The sequence below is a fragment of the Megalops cyprinoides genome, chromosome 2 (assembly GCF_013368585.1).
Source record: "Megalops cyprinoides isolate fMegCyp1 chromosome 2, fMegCyp1.pri, whole genome shotgun sequence".
Taxonomy (NCBI): Eukaryota; Metazoa; Chordata; class Actinopteri; order Elopiformes; family Megalopidae; genus Megalops; species Megalops cyprinoides.
The window spans coordinates 56509131-56531899 of NC_050584.1; the positions used below are offsets into that span (position 1 = coordinate 56509131).

Genomic DNA, 22769 nt, shown 5'->3' on the forward strand with positions numbered 1-22769 from the left:
GGGCAGAAATCTCTGGGCAGAAATCTCTGGGATTCGTCAGGTACCTGGATGCCGTCAGTGGAGTATGTATCTCCCAGCTGGCACCTACATCACTATGGTGCACACTGTGCGACTTGAGAGTGTATCAGAAAAGATTGCCTTCAGTGCCCTGCTTGGGTCGCAGAGGTTGTCGCAATGAGACAAACCAAATGTGTAAGTGTCAATTCCAAATGGGAAATACAGCATTCAAAGAAAAAAAAATCACACTTGTGAGATTAAATGACGCCTCTAACATTAAATGTTTTCTTAAAAGCTGAGCTTACTGTTATTTTTTCATTCACGTTTGTAAACTTTCTGTTAAGAGGCAGTATGCAGTTGTTATTTGAACCTGTGAGAAGTGTTCATTAGACTGTCTTTAGAGGGGACGTCTAACTTACATATCCAACCAAACCCTTTTTCAGTGTGACTGTCATTCACCACTACATATGTGAGGTTCTTGATTGCATTTGTAATTTTTTTTTAATTCACCAATTTTCCAGTACACCAGTTTTGGATTTTTAATTCCATGACAACATTATGCGCAATCTGTAGGTTACATTTTACATTTTATATATCCATAAGCAGGGCTCTACAAAGTAATGGTAGAGGAAGAACTGCCATCCAATACAAGTAACAATGCCCAAAATACACATGCATTTTGTGACACTTTGTTGATAAATGTTTCACCCTGGGCAACTATGGTTCCTACAACTGCCTCTTGACTAAGCTGAAGTCAACTGACACTTTTTTTCAAGACACCTTTTCATATTCCTGTTTTTTTTTTTTTGGAATTATTACAATATCACAATAGACTGTTAATGAATAATTCAACCCAAAGGATCATCAGTTCAAGGGATGGGAAAACCTTCATCAATGAGAAAGACAAAAGGGGGAAAAATGCATACATATTTATAACATTAACTGTCCATAGACAATATGCAAAAATAAGCCTTGTGATTCAATTTAGCCTCCAAATTTCAGAATGGCATCAAGGAATTAATATATTTAGCATGCGAGAAAAAAAAAATCTCCCTCACATATTCTCAGTCTCACTCCTCTCTCTCTGACTTTTGTGTCTGGGAAGCAGAATGAGTTTAGACAATGTGAAGCTATGATCAATGAAAGCAGGCCTGCTGGCTAAATGAGGTTAAACCTAATGTGATAAACGCTTCCATCTGTCGGCATGATTGGGGTGGAAGTTTTAATTCATTAGGGACACCGGAGCCCAGGTAAATAAATAAACGCAGTAACGTAAGGAGGAACAACAGTCTTCGGAGCCTCAGCTCCAAACGGGGAGGGCTTCCGTGTGCATTCTCGGTGTGTTCCTCCTGACGCTTGCTTTCTGATCGCATTATTTTCCCTGTTTTGTTGCTGAGGCGTATTGATGCCGGCCCCTGCGGGTGGTCTGCGGTCTCTCTTCGAAATGTTAACAGTTCTAAAAACAAGCTGCCTCGATACCATCTGAGGAAGAAAAAAAGACAAACAAAACAAAACAAAAAAACATTGAAATGAAGCCATGTCACATATTGACCGTTTTACCAGTTTGGGTTTCATTTCGGGGACGCTTGTTTGAATGAATGAATTGAATATACACGGTCGGCAGTTTTCACCTATTTTTTCATACGGACGGAGTGCGGGCATTCTATCAGTTTTATCAATGCAATGTTTGGAATCGATCAGGGTCTGTGTGGCAGAGACTACACTTGAGAGACTTTCAAATGCCTTGTCGTATAACTGTTTTGCAGGAAATGCCATCCGCCCCATAGCTCTACGTGCGGTGTCTGCCATCGGCAGGGCCCTGCCTGGCTTCCCCATCCTGGCCACTGGAGGCATTGACTCTGCTGAGGCTGGCCTGCAGTTTCTCCATGCTGGTGCCTCTGTCCTGCAGGTAAGAGCCTGGGAATCACATCACCAAGTGCCCTGTGTTCTGAAAACTTAGTTTCACACTGCGCTCTCCGGAAGCTGTTGATATTTGCAGTTATTAATCATCTGTTAATAGCAATCATTATTCATCAGTGTGGAATAATTCAGTGAGTGGCAGATGACATCCCATTCCATGAGAAATCCTTTCATAGAGTAATGCTATGTTTCAGTTACCCAAGGTTTTCATACCTATAGCTGACTCCAGAAATATGCTTCCAAAAGTAGGTGAACTCTCCCTTACCCCACCCTGTGAATTTTCCCACTGTGAGAAACAGGTTGCATATACACAGGGAATAGAAATCGTCATGTATAGCACAACCCATAATACCCAGTGACAGAAAGGTTACAGTGCGTACTGTTAAATTCTGTATAAAATCAATAGCTACAAACTGCAGCTACATTTTCCATTCAGTACGTTTCACCAGAAAGGAAACTGCTGAAGTCAGACAGTAATTATCTGTGGTTTTGAATGTGCCTATGGATCTAATGAAACTTGGGCTTAAGACACTTGTGGTTTTATGGGGGGAACAGAGATCATAAATTCAGCAGCATCCCATGTAGTGTCCACATATTTAACATGTATCTAACATATTTGGTTTTAGATAGCAAGCTGATTCTGACTTCAATGGAATAATTTGTGCAGGACTTAGCAGTTTTAGAATATGCATGCCAATTGAATCATTCCACTGTTAATAAGTACTTCTGCAGGGATTTTGTGCTATTGTAATCCTCTGATAAATCTGTTCCTCCACCTGCCTTGTACAATCTTAACAAGTAGGATCTGAAGAATCTCTATAACGTACCCGGGGATGCGGGGAGGCAAAGTTGGATTTCATCTTTAAAAGTACTTTCTAGTTAAAATGAGAGCGCTTCTGAGTTTAGATAAATGACATTTAGAACATTAGCATTTCATCTCCCAAAATTACATTATTACATCTAATTATTGTATGCAAATTATGTTTAACTGGGATATAAGATGATGTAATTTGGGCTTTATAAATGCGTGTTCAGCTATTAATAAATTTGCCTTTCTTTGAATTTAGGAAATAATTTCTTGTGTAGAAAATGATTTGAACTGCACTTCAAGATAAAGAAGCTTACCCTACCTGTGCTTACCTGCAGGAAGGTGACACACTGAGCACATGTATTGCAAACAGTGGTGGAATAGATGTGCAGTACACGGGACTTGGTCATGCCTAACCAGGATATCGGAAGGAGTATGCTTGTTACCGGAGCATTCAGTGTACTAGTTGCTCATTGTGTTAGATACTGTTTAGAGACAAAGAAAGGGAAATCACTCTTACTGATTAGGAAGATTATCATTTTAGAGTCCCTTGCCACTGGTCATTGGTTTACTTCAGATGATTCAAAACAGAAGATAAAAATGCTGTAAGCGCTAAAGCGAATGTTTGAATTGTGACACCTCTTAGGACTTTTTCTCTGTAAATGTGCAGATGGAGAGTCAGGCTTTCAGTGCAGACCCCTGCTTCCCGCTTAAGAAATTAAGAACAGAAAGAATGGGAAATTATGTTGCCTGTACAAAATGATTTATTAAAACAATAAGTTGAAATCCTAGCTGTTACAATCATTGAGTCTTGTCATTTGAAGTGAAGTGAGATGGTAAGTGGTGTACAGGAGAATTATGGTTCCTGGATAAGCATTCTAGAGTACTGTGAGGGAAATGTACAGCATTGTCTCAGAATGGCCTGATTGATTTACATTGGCATCAGATGCTTTATTCTCAGAACAAACAAAATGATGAATGAAGTTCATTCATAGCATGCATTGATCTTGATAAGAGATTTGCAAAACTGCTGGCTCTTCCAGTCTTTCGTCCGTTACAGCCAGCTCCTTCATCCTGCAAGTGTGGAATTTCAGGCAATTTTTATGGGTAAAGCATTTTCTGTGCTTCTCTTGAAACCAGGCCTTGGCTCTCTGAAGCCTTGCTGTGATTTTTATTTTGTTTTTTTTTTTTTTGTTTTAAATTATCAATGTTAGGGAGCAAAATTCCTTTGCTCTGTGCTTGGTAATCAACACAAAAATTTCATTTCAGCAGATTCACAATAGTCAAATGTGTATATTGGCTTAAAGGAAAACCAGTCAGACCTTTAACTTTGCTTAATTCTTTTCCTACTGAGAAAAGGAAACATAAATGCCTTTTTTTGGATGGACCTCTAGTACAAGAAGTGGCGATATGAGAAATAACCCCTACAAAAAAGAAAAAAACAATTCAGCTGGACAGTAGAAAGACTATAAATAACCTCACAGTATTACTAAAGCACAAGCCACACTCAAGAGCTGCAGAGATCCACTTGTAGATCAATACACCGTAGTTAATTCATTGCCAAAAACATTAATTTGCAATTAAGCCCAGGGGGTTGGCCCTCCTCTGTGTTGCTATTGACTTTTGCATCTCAGTATCACAGAGAATCTTTACCTGTTATTGACAGATGTACTGTACATATATAGAAAAACAAGTTTGAATTGTGGTCTCACACATATTAAATACCAATCACTTCTTTTTTTTCATTTCAGAAGAACAATTTTATTATTTGTCAACTATTGCATTTCTTTGTAATGCATTAATCAGATGCCTAATTTTTCTTACATACTACACACACCCAGCCTTTGCCTTCAGAACAGCTTCAGTCCTTTTTGAAATTCTGCTACACAAGTTTTGAACTGTTTCTAGTGGGATATTGGACCATTCTTCAAGAAGGAAAGCCTCCACTTTGAGAGATGAAAGAGATGAAACTCTACATTCCAGAACGTCCCATAAAGATCCAGTTCAGATCTGGAAGGTGTTTGCAGGAAACAATACACCAAGGGTACACCTGGCCACCTAAAATGGCTTTCTATTTTGAGGCTTAGTTCTACCATGCAATGTAGTAATCTAGTAATATATATATATATATATATATATATATATATATATATATACACACACACACTGGGGCCCAAAATTATTTGGACACTCACTTTTTTTCTGAAAACCCACAATATTTTTGCTGCATATTCCATCAGACATGGGAAAAGTCAAATTTATGTCAATGTCAATTTCAGCTTCATCTTCTGTGACCATGTTCCAACCTTCTTAGGTTTATATAGGCTTCAGTATGAGTGTTCAGTTAGGGGGAAGGGCAAGGTTCAGTCAGGCCTAATTGAAGTGATGGTCATTTTTATTCACTTGTCTGCACTCAATAAGTATGTAGGTACCTTTTAAAATTAAGTTTATGTCATAGAATTGTCAGTTTGTTTGGCAGAATTAATGTCATACATATTATTAAAATGTTGGAAATAAGGGTAGTCATCAGGCAAGCTTGTGCACCACATAAAGAGATGTTTTGAAAATGTTAATAGTTGCCAAAACATGTAACAGTTTTCGCCACACCATAAATTAGGTTCGAGTGATAAAACTAATAGCTACATGGACGCATCCACCACAAAATGCCCAGGTGTCCCAATAATTTTGGACCCTAGTGTCTATATATGTGTGTGTGTGTGTGTGTGTGTGTGTGTGTGTCCAATTATTAGTATATAGTGGTAGCTGGACCCATATGGGTTTCCAAGTGTTTGCTTGAATCCAAATTGTACAATCCAAATCTGTAAGAGACCAGCTACTATGGGAGACAGATATTTAATGATACTATGATTGATAATATAATATATGCATTATGTTTTATACACGTGACAACGGTAATATGTAACATGTAGGGGTGTGCATGGTTGCATGGTGAGGTCGTTTCGCTGGAGAGATTTTATGTTCTCATTGGTCTTGATTTTTCTGTGTATTTTTCTTTTTTTCTACATTAGATTATGAAATTGTTGGTATGAATACTGCCAGAGTAGATATGTTCACACCATTTTCATTGTTCAGGGCTTTAAGAGAGATGGAGCAATATTTCACTAATGGCTGAGCCAGTTCAATCCTAATGATCCAGAGAGCAATTTCTGCCGTTCTTGGTGCATGTAAACAGTTGTGAACCGCAATAAAAGAACCATCATCAGGGTGCGGAGGATGACATACATGCTCAATAAACACTAGGAATTGGAATAGTATCTGTAGTTTGCAATTCACTGTTAGAGGTTTTCTCTTGTGATGTTTTCATGTCTCAGTCGTTTAACAAGCACACTATTCAAGGCTTTAGATATCGATCAGGTGTGTTTTATTTTTCTGCGCAGAGAAAGCCAGTATGTGTATTCAAGCCATTTCACATACTAACTCTGCTGTATTGAAAGAGCATATTCCTTATATTCATGCTCTTGTCAAAGACCCATTCATCTCTCTACATTTAGTATATTGTGTCCATGGCCATCAAGACAAAATCACACTGATTTTGTGGTATATAGCACATACCATTCAAGACAGTGTTCATTCATAGTCATTGTAGCATTTTTGAGGCTCAACTGAATTAATCTTTCACTCTTTTGGTTTTTTTTTTTTCGGGTGTGCTGCTCAACATGAGGATTTTATCGCCAGAAATAAAAGAGAAAAAAAGCTGACAGAGAGAGACCAGGGAATCTAAGAGCATTTGAGATCTCAGAAGGAGTTTAAATCAATGCACTGCCACAGTTGCAGAGCAGATAAAAAGAGCCTGCTGTCTCAATTGCCTGGAAACTACTTAGAAATTCTCACTTCGATTTATTTTTGGAGTCAGTTACATTAGCGCTAAATGCAATGTACGAGGACATCACATCTTTGATGTTCTGAGGCAAATGAAAAGCACTAATGGAGATTCTCCTACAGAAACCAAGCTTCAGGACTCAGATTGTATGTGGAAATCCATTTCTGGAGCAGGGCAAGTTTTTTCTCTTTTTTTTTTTTTTACCCTTATCATTTGAATTAATACAGAACATATTGCATGTGCACACCATTGAAGAAGATTGTAGACTTATCTAGTGCAGCACTGAGGAGAGGCTCTCAGCTGCCTTCACTTTTCATTTTATTACAGGAACGAAGCACAGAGATGTTTAGGTGTTGTATTGGTTTTTCTCAGATTTAAATTATGACTTTTTTTTCCATTTTCAAAAATTCCAATAATTCCTGAACTGCTTTACTTAATCTCTCAAAACGCTTTTTTTTCCGAGGGCCTCATGGGAATTTTTTTTTTTCTTAAAAAGAAAAACCGTCCATTGATCATTTGGTGTGGCTACCATCTTGAATTTATTGATATGATTTTTATATTTTTCCATATAGAGAAGACAAGAAAAATGTCACACATCGTCCCCTCCTGCACTAACTGTTCAGGAAGTATGTGCATTCCTGATAGGTATGGCTGCTTCTCTGGACACAAGCTCTGAAGCCTCCAGAATTTGTCTTGGGCAGCATCTCAATAAAATTATTGTAAGTCCAACAGGAAGGCAATCATGTTATGACTGACATATTGACATTCAGCAAACTGGAAGTTAAATGCATTGTTGACCGAAGGCTGTGTTTTAAACATGTAGGATTTAAGCGAAGAGCATTATTAAGAATTATTCTTATTGCAGTTCATGTACAATGCATTTATTGTTTGACATGGTGCAAACGGTGGCTGTAAAATTTTTGTTTTCATTTTCAAGCTTGAATGGTATATGTTGAGAAGTAGGTTGTAGGCTAATGTTAGTTTGTATGCCTTGCTAACAAGCTGCAGAGAAGAAGCATGGTTTCCATTTATTTGTGCATTATTTCATGTTAGAGTTAGTGGAACAGCTTATTTGCCATTTGGAGGTGTGGTGTCAAGCCCTCATACTTGATGCATTCAAAGGTGAGATTTAAGACCAGAAGTAACAAAAAGCAAGAGGGGAGCTATATGCATATTTGCTATATGGCAGTTTAGTATTTTTTCCAGCTAAAATACGGAAACGGATACAACAACAGATAGTTGTTGGCTACTAACTAACAGATAGTTGCTGGCTACTTGGTCTGTTTTTTCTTTTTTCGTCTACCTACTTTTCAACATACTATAATCATTGATGCTGGCCACATGTCCCCACTGTTGTTATCATTGACCATATTGGTACTGTACAGTCTGGAAAGTAGTTGAAGCCATTGGAGTTGCATTCCTGTTTACACTTAAATAACCCTCGGAAAAATATCCTCAGACATGTTCAATAATTGCTGTAAAAGCTTTTGGTCTGTGGGAGGCATAAACTCACTAATTAATGCTTACTGTATTCCTCTGGAGAACTGGAGTTTGTCTGGCGTACGTAAATGAGCCTGGTGGTGGTGCACTCATGAGCACGTTTTATCTCACAGTTTTTCCTCCACATTTCTGCACTGAACTGTGGCTTTTCTGCCATTTCTGCTCTGAATTTTAATGATTCGTGGGACCAGTGTTTAGTTACCTTCTAAATATGAGAATCTGCTCTTTGCTCAGCCTTATCATTCATGTTAGTTGGCATGTTTACAAGCTGGTCCTTAAATTTCCCTTCCAAAATTTTGCACTGTGCTCTCCTTGTTGAAATCTGTCTTCTCCTGAATTCTTATGTCGTTTTTTTTTTAAACACTATACAAACAAACAGATTCCTATCTTCTCAGATCACAAACAACAACCTCTATGCAAATCAGAATCCTAATGAAAACAGCTCTGAACATGAAGTATGTAGAATAAGTAAATCTATTTTCCCAGCATGGGCCTTTCCGTCTGCAAGTGTGTTTTTTTAACAACAAATAAACGACGCAGCCATGACTGTACCCGAGAAGCGCCGTGTTTTGAGTGTTGTGGAGCTGTGGAGAAATGACTTTTGGAACAGCCTGTGCAACAGTCATGTACCTGCTACTGTGCTGAGCACTGACCTCTCATTTACTCTGCTCACAGCCTCTTTTTACCTGTGTGCACAGATAGCAGCTGAGTGATTCACTGAACAATAAGGTTGACTGTTTGTCAGAGGGTGATCCTCTTATCTGCCACCTTATTTTTGATTCCCCTTGAAGCAGTATTGATGCAGCATGAAAATACAGTGCCGCTATAGTATGAAAATAGTTTTTTAGTTGATAACAAGCATTATGTATTTTAGATAGAACTGATAACCATTTTTACATGAATTTTAATGCATACATAACTTCATATCCATATTTTTAACAGGTCATATATGAATAGTCTACTGAATACTGCATGAGCACCATATCTCAAACAGGGGAATACATTTGTAGATGTGATAACACAGATCTAGAGTTATTTGAACTCTGATTTCATTTTCTAACCCTCAACCTGGTTTAAGTTGGTCTTCATTAAAATCAGGGAATTCTGGCTTCTTCTTGTTGTTACCTTGATAGCCTACATATTTTGATGTTATTCTTTCTCAATTTCATTTTTTACTGTATTTGACAACATTGTAGTGACTACTAAAAGCTTTTAGATATAGATCACTATGGCATTACTATTTCAAATATGATCTGTAAACTGTCATTCTCATTTTTCATTCTGTCCTAGCATGCCACACAGCAATACCATGGCTACTTCATGGTTGTTCCTTTCCCATGTCTGACTTTCCTTGACAGTGGGCTAAAGGCACAGTCATATCTTTTGGTGGGATTATAAGCATGTACATTTTCCTTAAGGTTTTTTTTTTTTTTCCAAGACCACAGAATCTGCATTTCCCCCCCTGGGGAGCCGTGACCGTTACCATCTCTGTGATTTTCTTCTTTACCTTTCCCCTGGCTCATGGATGTGTGTGTGTGCATGTGCGTGTATATGTGTGTGTGTGTGTGTGTGTTTGTGTGTGTGTGTCTGTCTGTTCTAACAGGTATGCAGCGCGGTTCAGAACCAGGACTTCACCTTGATTGAGGATTACTGCCTGGGACTGAAGGCCCTGCTCTACCTGAAAAGCATTGAGGAGCTGCACGACTGGGATGGGCAGTCTCCCCCAACAATGCGCCACCAGAAGGGGAAACCAGTCCCCAGAGTGGATGAGCTGGTGGGGAAGGTGAGTCACACCATTCCATGTGGATGGCCTTATGGCCACTGCTTTGGATGTACATCTGTTTATTTATGTAGAATTGCCGCCCTCTCTTTGGTCTTAAACCCGAGCTTTGCAGGGTCCTACATTGTATTAGCATTCCTCCTGTGGACCTGAACCATCTATTATTCCTCTGTTATCATTTTTCACTGTAGAGAAGTACTTGTTTATTAACGGTAATCTGTTATTGCTATTATAGACCTACCCATTCTTCACTGCAATACCCTTGTAACTATAGACATACACTCCAGTGTTTTCAGATGTTGCATTTTAAATCAGTGAAAAAATTATATGATTCTGATACTATCTGTTTCTTTAAATAGTAAGTGTATCTGCAAATGGAGATATGGAGATAATTTTGGGGTACTGTAGTGTGTGGTGTATTGACAGCATTGGCTTGGCTTGAAAGGGGGCTGTTTGGTTGTAATTGCAATAACTCCACAGCCAAGTGAAAGCATATGTGCTCTGATTGTGTCATGGTAATAAAAGCCATAAAAGGTCAACTGTGCCAAGGTTGAATTATAGCAGGCAGGCGAACATCGAAACGACTGTCACAGCTGCCACCAATACAAGAGCCCAGGTCTGAGGAAATGAGTTTTGGTTGATTTTCTCGTTATGAAGTGTAACATCAAACTTTATCAAGAATTACACTGTATACCTTCATCCATATTATCCAATGACAGCAATACAACATTTGCCATTGTTCCTCACCATGGTGGATGTGAGGAAATATTAATCTCTTTGAGAATTAATCATGAAAATAACTGAAAAAGGGGGATTTAAGTTTAACAAAGCCAGCTGTTCTTTCATTGAGGAATTTTATTTGTAATAAATCGCAATTTCAATTTCATGATCAGTCATTTCTGTAAGCACAGTAAAATTAAAAATATACCCCAACCATATGCAAATGGATAAACTTCAGAAAAATCCCTTTCAAAGCACAGAATTATAGGCTTTTATCAGATCACAGCTATTCTACTAATACTGCAGAAGAATGGGGGCTTTGAAGCTCACATGCGGTTTCAAATGCATCAGCAGGGATTTCTCACTTTCTGACGGCAGGACATCTCCTCGTGTGGGAACACAATAGTTTAAATGCAAATTCCAAACAAGAGCAGGGAATGAGGAAATAAATGAGAAAGCAAACAAGATCGGAGGAGAGATAAGTATAAGTAATTTCCACATCTGCCACACGTTATTCATGTCGAAACCGATTTGTGTGGCGGGGAGGGGTGAAGTTGCTGAGGAAAGCTGTGTGATGTCATGTAGAAATATCATGGCGCTGGAGAAAAGAGACCCGCATTTCCCCAGGCAGCGCTGTGCCGGATATACTCACATCAGCACAGCATGACACAGGGAGAAAAGTGACTGAGTGCACAAGTCACAGAAAGGTTAGGATGAGGCATGTGGTGCTAGCCAGATCCAAACAATGACTGTATTATCTTCATTATGCTGTTGTCTTGTGAACAATGAGGGAGGGTGTGCACAGTTCCCTGTTGATTTTCCACAGGGCCATAAAGTCTCGGTCTCCACAGTAGGCCTAGTGACCAGGATCTCTTGCCTTTCACACCTGTCCTAGCTTCCTCTTCAGAGCTACGCTCTGAACAACTGGTGCCTGGTAGTTTAGTGAGATGATAATTTTATTTGCATTGTTGAGATTGCTGCTTCTGTCTGGCGTTTGTACATAGAACAGAACTGCTCTTTAGAAAAAGAATATCACATTGTATTCAACGTTTAGAGAAGTCAAACAAAAAGAAATAAAGGAAAAAACAGCAAAAAGCTTTTATTAATTCCACCACCACGGGCCGGAGGGGGAGCGGTGGAGCTGTGCGCAAGGGAGCAGGCAGGCGCACCGCGTGGCCCGAAAGCGGACAGGGAGTGACAGGTGGCCTGCGGGTGTGCGGACACGCTTCCAGTGAAACATCACAGGCGCGGCGTGCCACAGGCTCACACAGCCAGATACAGCGCGCACGACGGGGGGGATCACATTACCTGCTGTCTGATGGAGACAGAGCAAGAAACAAAGAGGGAGAGGGAGCCACTGCCACTGAGCTTCACAACAGAACAGAAAAGTGATAAGGTTCTCTTAAAGGAGCACTCCACCCAAAATCACTTCATTTGTATGCGAAGCGTTTCTGGGCGGTCAAATTACTGCCTTTATGATGAGTTATGGTACCTTAAGGGATGAGCGGAGCTTACTGGAGGACTTTGACTAAAATACATTCCCCAGTGTACATTGCAAAATGCCTCCCAGCATGCATTGCAGAGTGAAGCTCACCAGGGACTGTCTTTTGTGCTCAGTACTTTAAATCTCACAGTAAGAACTTCAGATCCCTTGAGACACCGCACCTTATGTCAAGAAAGCAGTGTGACTGGCTTGATACAAACTTACTGTGCTTTGCATTCTCAGGTGCACATTCGTGCAGCTTAGGCCAAGTCATGCTATGGCACCTGGCATTTACAGTAATTGTTTTTTATGGAGAGCAATTTAGATTAAATGTAGAATCCAATTAGTAACAGTTGTTCTCTACTTGGACGGGACCACTCTCGATTATAATGATAGTAATGATATTGTTAAAGGGGCACTAAACTTAACTAACCTGCATTTTCAAGTTGTCCCTTACCTTACACTTTATTTGGCATGCAAATGAAGTGCACCAAACCGTCTCAGGAGCAGATAACTCGCCCATTGGCTTCTCAATTTCTGCTCATGAAGCAATAGCACGCTGCATTTCCCTGCTCCAGGAAGTGAGAAATGACTGGATAGTTTAGCTGTGGCTCCTTCCAGCAAGCATCACAGTACTATCACAGTATGAGCCATGAAAAGGAGGTGGTTAGGTGGCTTTCTTGGACCAGTTATGCCATTAGTATTTTTAGGGACGAGTCATTATTTGGTATGATTTGAGATGGAGTGGACAGTTATCCCTCCAGCATGGCTACTCTCTGCGCTCTGTCTCCAGTTGGCATAGTAATGCAGTGTGAGCCTCTTCTCTCTGTTCCTTTGTGAGAGTGAGATTTTAATCGCCTCAGATTTGGTCAGGAAACAATCAGATTAGGTTATGATTAAATACAAAATAAAGGTTTTCGATTCCTACTAAAAGCTAGAATCAGCCCATATATTTATAAAGTTGATCTTCAATTTATGCTTTAATTATTGTTGTTGAAGTTGGTAGTAGTAGTAGATTTGTCGTCATGGTTGTTTATGTTATTGCTATTTAGAAAACAAGGGATTATGTGAAAAAAGTCTCATCAGTTTTTATGAAAGGTACCTTGTGTAAGAGAGAAAGGAATTGCTAAGATAATGTTGAAGAGGTGTGTCTGAAGGAGATTGCTGAAGGCAGTAAGAGACTCCACACTCCCTGCCGTATACCGAATTAGAAGTAGTATTTGAACATTTGAAGCAGTAAGATAATTACACACACTGTTGCTCAGTGAATCGCACACTCATTGTATTTAAATACAGGAGAAGTCAGGAAGCCTGCCAGCACTCGCCAGTTCCTCACTAAAGGCAAGTAAAACAATGAAGAGTGCAGCTCTGTAAAATGGTAACTGCAGAGGATAACAAGGTGTGAGGCAGGAGAGATTAGGGGCAGGAACATGCTCTGCTGGAGCCTGCGAGTGCTACAGACAGAGGCCTCGGCAGCAGAAAGATGGTAAGCTCTGCTCCAGAGGCACAGGGGAAACACAGAGAGCCCCCGGACCCTCCTGCTGCGCTTAAGCCTCCATCTCCACTCCCACGTCCCCCTTTCATGGCCACGCCAAACAAGGAGCGGGGAGTGCTTTGGGCCCGGGGGGCGGGGGTCGGGGAAGTAGTAGGGGAATTGCAGCTCTTAAATGGCAGTTTGGCTGGCTGTGTGGCACGGTGGGGTTTGGCAGGCTCACCGTGGTAATGAAGCCTTCAGCTGGCCCGGACTGCCTCTCTCTGCTGGGGGCCAGCACTGACTCAGTTCTGCTTCTCACTCCGGAGCCTACTGTATTCGGGGGGGAAAGGGAGGAGGCTGGAGTTCTGCTGATGGGATGAAGAATCTGTTTAAGAATGTCTGTGTCAAGCTTCTGTGGAGTATATGGAATGGTGTACAAAATGGAAGCGTATAGTGGAATAGTATTGTCATGTTGCCATCAGTAATGTGTAGAGCAGCTCTAGCAGTTACACAGTTAGATTCAGGCACAGTGTGAAAAAAAACATATTTGCACAGCAGTACAGTCCTTGGTTTTTTCACTGTGGTAGCAGTGTTATCCAATTATAATTCAGCTGCCTGTGTTTTTCATCAGTAACCAGCAGTTGGAATTTTGGAATGTAATAATGGTATATGTAAGTATTTTGTTTGCCTTTTGAAAGGCTCTTCATAGGAAATTACATGATTATTCAACTGAGGAGGACAAAAGACCATATTTTAATTGGTTTAGTATTTTTAATATCTGGTTTCCAATTTTGCGGCTTATTATTTGTAGCCTACAGTTGGCTGTAATATCGTGCCAGGTTAGAAATTGCTGCCTGTGAACATTCCAGAAGTGGCAGTGGACTTAGTCCAGCCTTAAGTGCACCGACAGCATGAAAGTCGTGTTCTTTCGAGAAGATACTGGTTTGTTTATGTGTGTTATAGCATTAACTGCACCTGATACTCCACAGGTAATATCCCTACTTTGACAAATCAGGTAATGTAGTGCTTATGCAACTCACGCAGATCTCATGAGTCCATTAGTCATCAATTAGCAGTTAGTCAAATTGACCTCAAAAACATTTATTTGCAGCATGTATTATAAACCTACTTGCATAAGTAGGAATATGTTTCTTTTGAGATTCCTAATATGCGTTGTGCATATGCTATAACATGAATGCTATGGGTGGAACTAGAAAGGAAGAAAGGGATTACAATGAGAAGAACTGAATATCTTGCTGAAGAACAGAACTTTCAGAAATCTGTACATGCACTCTAATGGTGAGAATAAGAATGGTAGGTAGCATATTTTCAAAGGCCCAGTTATTAAAACCTGATGAGGGCTGTGTGCTATACAACCACAGCTACTGCAGTCAGAGAAATTATAACTCTCCTACTGAAGTTCCTTTTAAAGGTTACCTCACAGCAAGCATGTGCATAATAGGATCTCTAGCAGCACACTTCCTTACATGCAGACCATTATTGTTATAGTGATTATGAGGGAAGTTAACTGGAGATCTTTCCTGTTTTTAAAAGACATATTAAAGAAATGGTTATAACTGGATGTTTGGCCATTTATTCTTAAGTGAGTTCATTGTAAGACTGTATTTTCTTAGACGTGCCTTAGATCAAGTACCACTTTGAATTATATGCTTTGAAATTAATGTTTTAAACAGATCTCATGTTTGCAAAGTAAAGAAATGGTGAGAATGGTCCAAAGTCATTGCCTATCACTGCCTGCCTCTCATTTCTGTCCAGTAGTGGAAACCTTCAGCATACCCTATTCACCTGGTCAAATCTGCCAACCAGCTAAGATTCTGTTTGCTCAGAGTGACTCATCTGTAAACACATTTAAAGGGCATATGGTTTTGTAGGGGAAATGCAAGTTTGCTTTTGCATGCATTGCGGTGGAGAAAGTGAGGCTGCCTTTGCCCAGGGACATGAACAGCGCTAAGGTGGACAGTTATTGCCAAAGCGTCAAGCTTCTCTATGGGATTTTTCATTAGCTGCTCCCATATTTTGCCCTTGAGACAGAAGGCAATTGCCTTTCCACCATGTTATTTTTTTGTTATTTGAAGGCTACTGCTGAGAAGGTGCTAGCCTGACCGTGTGAAGAAGGCAGTGCTTCTTGTGATACCGTAGCTGCAGACACGTGCAGTTAGATTACTACCAACATTCCATTTCTTTTTTTCTTCAAAACACAATGGCTTATAATTTGTTGATACTGAAATGAGAAATGTCTTTGTTAGAAACATGTACTCATTTGTCCAAAACATCATTGTTTATTTTAGTTTATTTGTTCAACTTAAAATGGTTTTCAGAAAAAAAAAGTTACCAAAGAGTGATACCTTAACACCACAGTTTGTATTTTGCAGTCAACAGCCAAGAGGGGCTTCTAGCTCAATTAATGTACCAAGGTGATCTCTTCCAATCTGTAAAATGGCTTCCTGTATAGACACTTAGACAGTAACTGGTGTTGTGCAACTTACCCCTTGGAGCTACCATTCCCATCAATGCATAATTTATGAAGGCACATATACATTTAGTTTATGCTATGTGCTTTTCTTATAGCAGTTACTCTGTTTACAATTCGAGGCAAAAAAATAAATAACAATCAATCCATGGACAAGTCCTATGTTTGGGAAAACATTGTATCCAATTATAAGTGCTTCTCTGATTGCTTGAGACATGGACCTGGCAGCTTGTGCACACCACCCCATACTTCTCATTAAAGTGGCCACAGTTCACCAGCTCTGGTTGCTTTGAATGGACTTGCGTGAATTATTACACAACAAATAGGCTGCTATCATGCAGAACACAAGACAAGCAAAAGGCAGCTTTGTTTTAATGAGGCTAAGTGAACGTCTTTCTTGGTGCCAGGGCCAGAGTGTGGCCTTTGAGTCAAGCCCCCCTCCACCCCACACCCCGCGCCCGTCACCCTTCCTGGGCAAATTCTGAGTCCCCAGTTTATGTTTATGGACCTCAGAGGCTAATATACATTTTAATGTTCTTCAATGGGAAGAAAAAAAAATCAGCTATTAGATTAGAACATGTGCTCTCCCTGTTAAATTAATGACAGCTGAACACAGAGATAAATTTAGGTTTTCATATTTAATTATGGCACACTGCAGTAGTTTAGTGAGGATAAATCGCACAATTATTATGCTTGAGGGTTTTGTTTTTTTTTTTTTTTTTTTTCGCATGGTCTGATGTCTTTCCTTAATGGCAATGTGCATTTCAGAGGGCAATAAGCCTTATTGTTTTAATCATAAAGACATGTACTGCAGGAAAGGCTCACAAAAAAGGAGTTACTGGCTTTTTAATTACACATTTGGATGTGGCCTCTTACTCTGTCTTACCGTATATGTGCATCTCATATATAAATGTGTGTGTGTGTGTGAGTGTAGCATGAAAAATATTTAAGATCAAGGCAGTGCCGATTGATGGAAATGCTGCACTGGTTAGCTAACATCTGGTTTATCAGTTACCTGTCCATTGTAGGGAAATCCTAATCTGCTCATCTGACAACGTCAACTACCTCCTGTTTTGACTATGATGCATTAGTGTTGCTGGTGTTTATTTTAATATACAAAGAGCAGGAATAGAAAGCTAACTTGACATTACAATGGAGATTTGTATGTAGGACATAAAAAGTGAACAGTTTGGGCAGTAACGATTTTCAATCTTTTTTATGGAAGAGCTGTTTTTCTAACATCTTCAGTTGTGTACATCAGATATACAGCAAGCCTTATTTACTTTTTTATTCTGTATAATTACCCAAACATTATACTGAAAATCACTTCTTTGTGTTTTAGATACTAAAGCATTTCCAAATAAAACTATTTTAATTACTATCTTACTAATTTTTATTTATTTACTTACTTACTTACTTACTTACTAGTAATAAAGCTTAGTAATAGTAGTAATATTACTAGTAATAGTAGTAATAAAGCTTACTACTGTGTTCACTCTGTACTACATTTACCAATTAATCTAACTTTCCTTGGCTCAGGCTTTGAACCCTTGATTTCTTTTATGAGAATGCACTTGTATATTATATGCAGCTGTATAGTATTAGCACATTGTTGCTTATTCTGTGTAAAATTAACTGCAGTTATGCTATAATTAATTAAAAGTCACTGTGGACATTTATGTTCACATTCAGGTGTGCTCCAATCAACAAACATATGGTCATGCAGAATTTGTGCGTCACATAACTAGAAAAGCTATTGTAGTAACTTTGTAATTTCTGAATAGAATTGTCTTTAAAATAACAACTTCAGTTAAATAAATGTTCAGATGAAAAAAGGTTGGAGTACTCAAAATATGTCCTGTACACTCTGTTTCCAAAAAGGATTATAAAATGAGAACATCTTATTAGTTGCCCACCAGCCATCTGCACTAAAATTCACTGCACAGGAACATTTTGTTGTTGCTGTTGTTGTTGTTAACATCTGTGAACGGTACAAAAAAAGAAAAAGTGTTTTGTAGGAACAACTATGACATCAATATCAACACTTTAATTATCTATGTACAGATGCTGGGTTGTATCTACAATATCATTATTAATCGCTATTTGGTTGATAATGCTCAGATCCAGACCCTTTCTCATTCACTTTTTCATCTTATTTAGCTAAATCTAAGATAAAATGTCTATGTCAACAGTCTGAAAAACTCTTATAGGATGGCAAGGTTAGTACCTTAATAATTTACATTGCTTGATACTTCAGTCAATTTATTAGTGCATTCCTGTTTTAAATGCAGAAAAAACATGTGTGTAGTCACAATTTGAGTCAGTCATATTTTGTGAGGAATGATGTTTTGTTGCTCTCTCTGGGCCATGCAATGTTGAAATGGACATGACTGAAGCCGTTTTGGGTACTGGTGACATTAACTGAAAGCAACGTGATTGGACATTGTACATCAATGCAGGTTGCTAAGACCCAATGCAAAGCAATGGACAAAATTGTGCGCATTCATGGGTTTCATGGCTGTTGGAAGTATAATTCTTGTGAAAATGAAAGCACACCTGCACCCTGTTGAAAAGACTGCTAAATGTTCATTGATCTAGAGTAGCACAACAATGTGTTAACCACAGAGGGTCTTATCTGGTTTATGGGTGTTAACCGACTTCTTTTATCCACAAAAACAAAAAATAAAGAAAAAAGAATAAAAGCGCTCTGACAGATAACACATGGTTGTATTATCACGAGAGCAATGTGTCGTCAGGCAAACTGTTAGCTTCGCGGACTACCTCTGACGTACACCAGCTCAAATCCTTGTTTTCTTGTGCCTGCCACACCGTAGGACAGCTGCCTCCCTGTTGCATTTAACTGCTATTCCATTTTTTGGGGGAACAATGTGCAGAATTCCTTCCCTCCAAATTGACATGAATATGGTGATCTGGGGGGATCACTACACACGGGCACCTCGTCACTTAAGCGCACACCGGGAGAGATGAATCATCCTCCATGCCAACACGTCTTCTCCTGCTGGGGGGATTGTGGGCCACCCTCCACCTGACGGACCAGCAATTGTGTGCAACTATAATGATGCTACTGGGTGAATTCTTTATCGTCTTGCTTCTGAGAGGAGGGGAGAAGGGAGACATTCCATTTGCATCCGCACAGATTCTGTGATGATGCTTTTGATCACCTGTGTTACCACTGGGTACATGTTTCCACAGTTAGCCCTGTATAATGTGCACAGAGAAGGCTAAAACCCGGCATGACACAGGAGCCTGCTATAAAAAAACGTTACAAAATTCTCCACATAGAAATTCACTGTAGCATTGTAAGTCCCTCTGATTGTGTTCTCCTGTGAAAGGGCTGTCTTATCAAAGGCCCGTTTCCTTCTCAAATCGCTGGACCAGCACGTAGTGCACATCTCAATATCAAAAAGAAACGCTTTTTCATCTTTGGATTGGAATACAGATAGTGGCATGGCCCACAATACCCTCTGTTTGGATCGGAATGCAGTTTTAAAAGGCATCTGTGTAACAATGGAATAGGTTGCCCCACAATAGTCACTCTAACTTCAAATGGAAAAGTGTCATAAATAAGCTTGTTTTTGGAATTACTACACTACTACAGGCACAATTACAATTACTGCTACAGTTCTTGGCGTTTTCACATTATCAGGTTCACTGCTAAGTTAATAAACCTTGTTTTATAAGTAGTGCACACTTCATTATATTAGGTTAATAAAATTGACCCTTGAATGACTATATTGCAAATATTTACATTAAAAAAACAAACAAACGATACTGGCACGACTAAAAGGTTGACAGATCTTGGATTTAGAATTACTCAAACATATCAGCTCATATTGAAGTCAAAATGCTTATAATTGCATTATTAATTATTTTGGATATTATCAACCAACATGCCGACATCATTACTTTATTGTAGTCAGTTGTTATTTCCCTAAGAACATCAGGAGTTTATTGAGATGCTCAACTGATGTTCAGCGATTAAAAGTTTAGGGATAATTTCTTTGTTTCATCCAGTCCCCTGCCTAAAATCTATTCAAAACACTTTCTTTTTTTTCCTTTAGGAGAGTCATTTTAGTTTAATCAAGTGTTTAAAAATAGATGTCTCAGTCTGATGGTTTAATATTGTTCTGACTGATTATTTTACTTATTCATAGCCACTCAATTATTTTAGACCTGCCGCTGTAATACATTGCAATCTTTGTTATTTTCTTTTGTTTAATCTATGGCACAGTAGCCTATACATTATAGCTATGACAGTAACACCTTATTCAAGAAGCTATCTACCACATAGTGTAACATGCCCCTTTCTGCTGAACATAAAATTTGTGTTATACTCTGCCTCACTCTGCCTCACTGCCTCACAGTAAGTCACTTTGGATAAAAGCGTCTGCCAAATGAATAAATGTAAATGTAATGTAAATGTAAATAAAGTTTTGTTCAGGAGAAAAGGACATTTGTGGAAGAGGCTTCAAGAGGTTTCATACTGAACATGGCTTATGGCTTGTTGCACCAAATAAACAATCCCAAAAAACCCTACTGCTGCAAGAGATTTGACCGTGTGCCATACAAAACAGCTTTGATAGGCCTGAGTGGTTACAATCAGTGTTGTTTTGTTTTGTTTTTTTTTGTACAGAATTGTACAGAATTTTCAACTGCATGTGCACCTTTTAAGCTGTTGCATAGAAAAACAGAGCTCATGACTTACTGAAGAAAAAGAGACATTGTTCCAAAGTAGCAATGGTTTTCGTCATAAAAAATAAAGAGGCAGATGGGCTTAGGTATTGTTGATTGATTCATTAATTACAATTATTAATACACTGAAGTCATTGTGGGATAAGTCCAAACACAGGGTGGTACAAAGCTGGAAATACAAATACCAGTTTAGAAATAAATGTAAATTGGCCCAAAAATCCACACCTCTTATGCGGGAACACGGAGACTGATAGACAGAATTTCACTACAGCCATGTTTCCTCACTGTAGAACCAAGACACACTTAAAACATGACAGCTGGGCAGGTACATCTGAGAAATGAAGGCAGTTTTGGAACTGAGATGAGTCTGTGTAATATATGTGCATTAAATTTTATAAGTTGAAAATGCCAATATCAAATATTTTTATATTAAAGATTAAAAATATCACACCTTTCAAAGTTCTTTTTCATTATTATTCGGTAGATAAGAAACAGCAAAAACAAAAGGGATGGAAAAAAGCAAGATTGCCTACATACATACCATGCATATGAATTACTGGTTGATATCTTTATATGAAACAGTCAATTTAAAACCATGCCATAGCATCCCGTACAGGAACTGGTTGAAACACCTGGACACTGACAGAGAGGAGGATACGTATACTTATTACAAGTTGGAAATGGCCTGTGTGTGTTTTATATTGTCATGCAATCGCTTGGATTTCATCTGTAGATGTGCATCTGTTGTATAATGCAATAACTGCCATTTGATAAAGATGATAGTTGTTACAGTCCTTACTCTGGTTTCAAATGATATCTGCTTTCCCAACTGCACGACATTCAATACTGAAATGGTTTATTCTTTTGAAGTGAAATATGAGCCTCTCCCAGATGATGTGGGTTGTGGAAGGCATTTTTTGGAAGTGTTTCCTTCAGTTAACTACTTTTGCATGTATGGTAAGCTGTGTACTGCAAAATCATGCAATATATTTGCAAAAATATTCATTTGCCAATTCATGCTTAAGACAGTAGCGTATCCATGAGCCAAAATTGATTGTTAAGACAGAGTGGGACCTGCAAGCTATTTCTCTCTATATATTTTCCCATGCAAGAGATTCCTGGTGCAATAAATCATTCAGCTCAATACTTAACATCTGTTCTACAGTGTCTTCACAAATAAAAAATCCACAAAGTGACAGCAAGTGACAAAAAAAGAAATGCAGCCAACTAGGTTGCCAGGTCTGTCCTGGTCGCCAACAGGAAATTATAGTCATCATTTTTTATTTGCTGTTGTTCTTTAAATGCTGATGCATTTTTGTGTGCCATCCACTGTCTGTTTCATTGACTTTAGAATGTGACTATTTCATGTGTTATGCCAGCATTATCTTTTCCATTATTTTCCAGGAATCTTTCATCCACCTTTTGCCATCTTTTCAGGGAATAATTCTCTGTTTTTTTTTTTTTTTTTGAAAGACTATTGGATTCCATCTGGAAATTCCAATAGGCTACATTTACAGTGCTTGGTGACAATTGTAAATATAGTCTCAATTGTAAAGATGCAAGAAGTAAAATTTGATTTATTGATTATACATGTACATACAGAATAATTTAACTGTTTAACAGTTTAACACTGATGTGCTACAATACAGTTAATGTATCATTTTTGTGCCATGTAGAGTTTGCCCAGTTTTGGCCCTTACCTCACAGAGAAGAAGCAGGTCTTGGCAGATTATAAGCGGAAGCTGAAGGACATCAATGATAACATTGTGATCTCAGACATCGACATAAAGAAGTACACCCCTAAGAAGCCGGTTCCAGCCGTGAAGGTAAGTTCTGGATGGAAGTGTACTTTCTTTTAAGTCATCAGTTTGAAATTAGTTAACCACATTTTGTAATTATAGTAGTTTAACATGCATAAAATCTCCTCAAGTTCAGCAGAAACAATGAAACAATATTGTGAACTCCTCATATTCCTGTATGTCTAAACAACAAATGGTCTTGATTTGAGAAAACCACAGCTGATATTATCTGTGCCTGTATGC

At 38.8% G+C, this 22769-nt stretch overlaps 1 protein-coding gene across 1 annotated transcript in view; it reads left to right on the top strand.

The window, feature by feature from the left end:
- The window catches only part of dpyda.1 (dihydropyrimidine dehydrogenase a, tandem duplicate 1), a 148610-nt gene that overhangs the window by 123110 nt on the left and 2731 nt on the right, over positions 1 to 22769 (top strand). The window contains exons 19-21 of the mRNA XM_036522581.1: positions 1764 to 1906; positions 9670 to 9849; positions 22404 to 22553. Coding sequence (XP_036378474.1) covers positions 1764 to 1906; positions 9670 to 9849; positions 22404 to 22553 — 473 coding nt within the window. The remainder of the gene's footprint in view (positions 1 to 1763; positions 1907 to 9669; positions 9850 to 22403; positions 22554 to 22769) is intronic.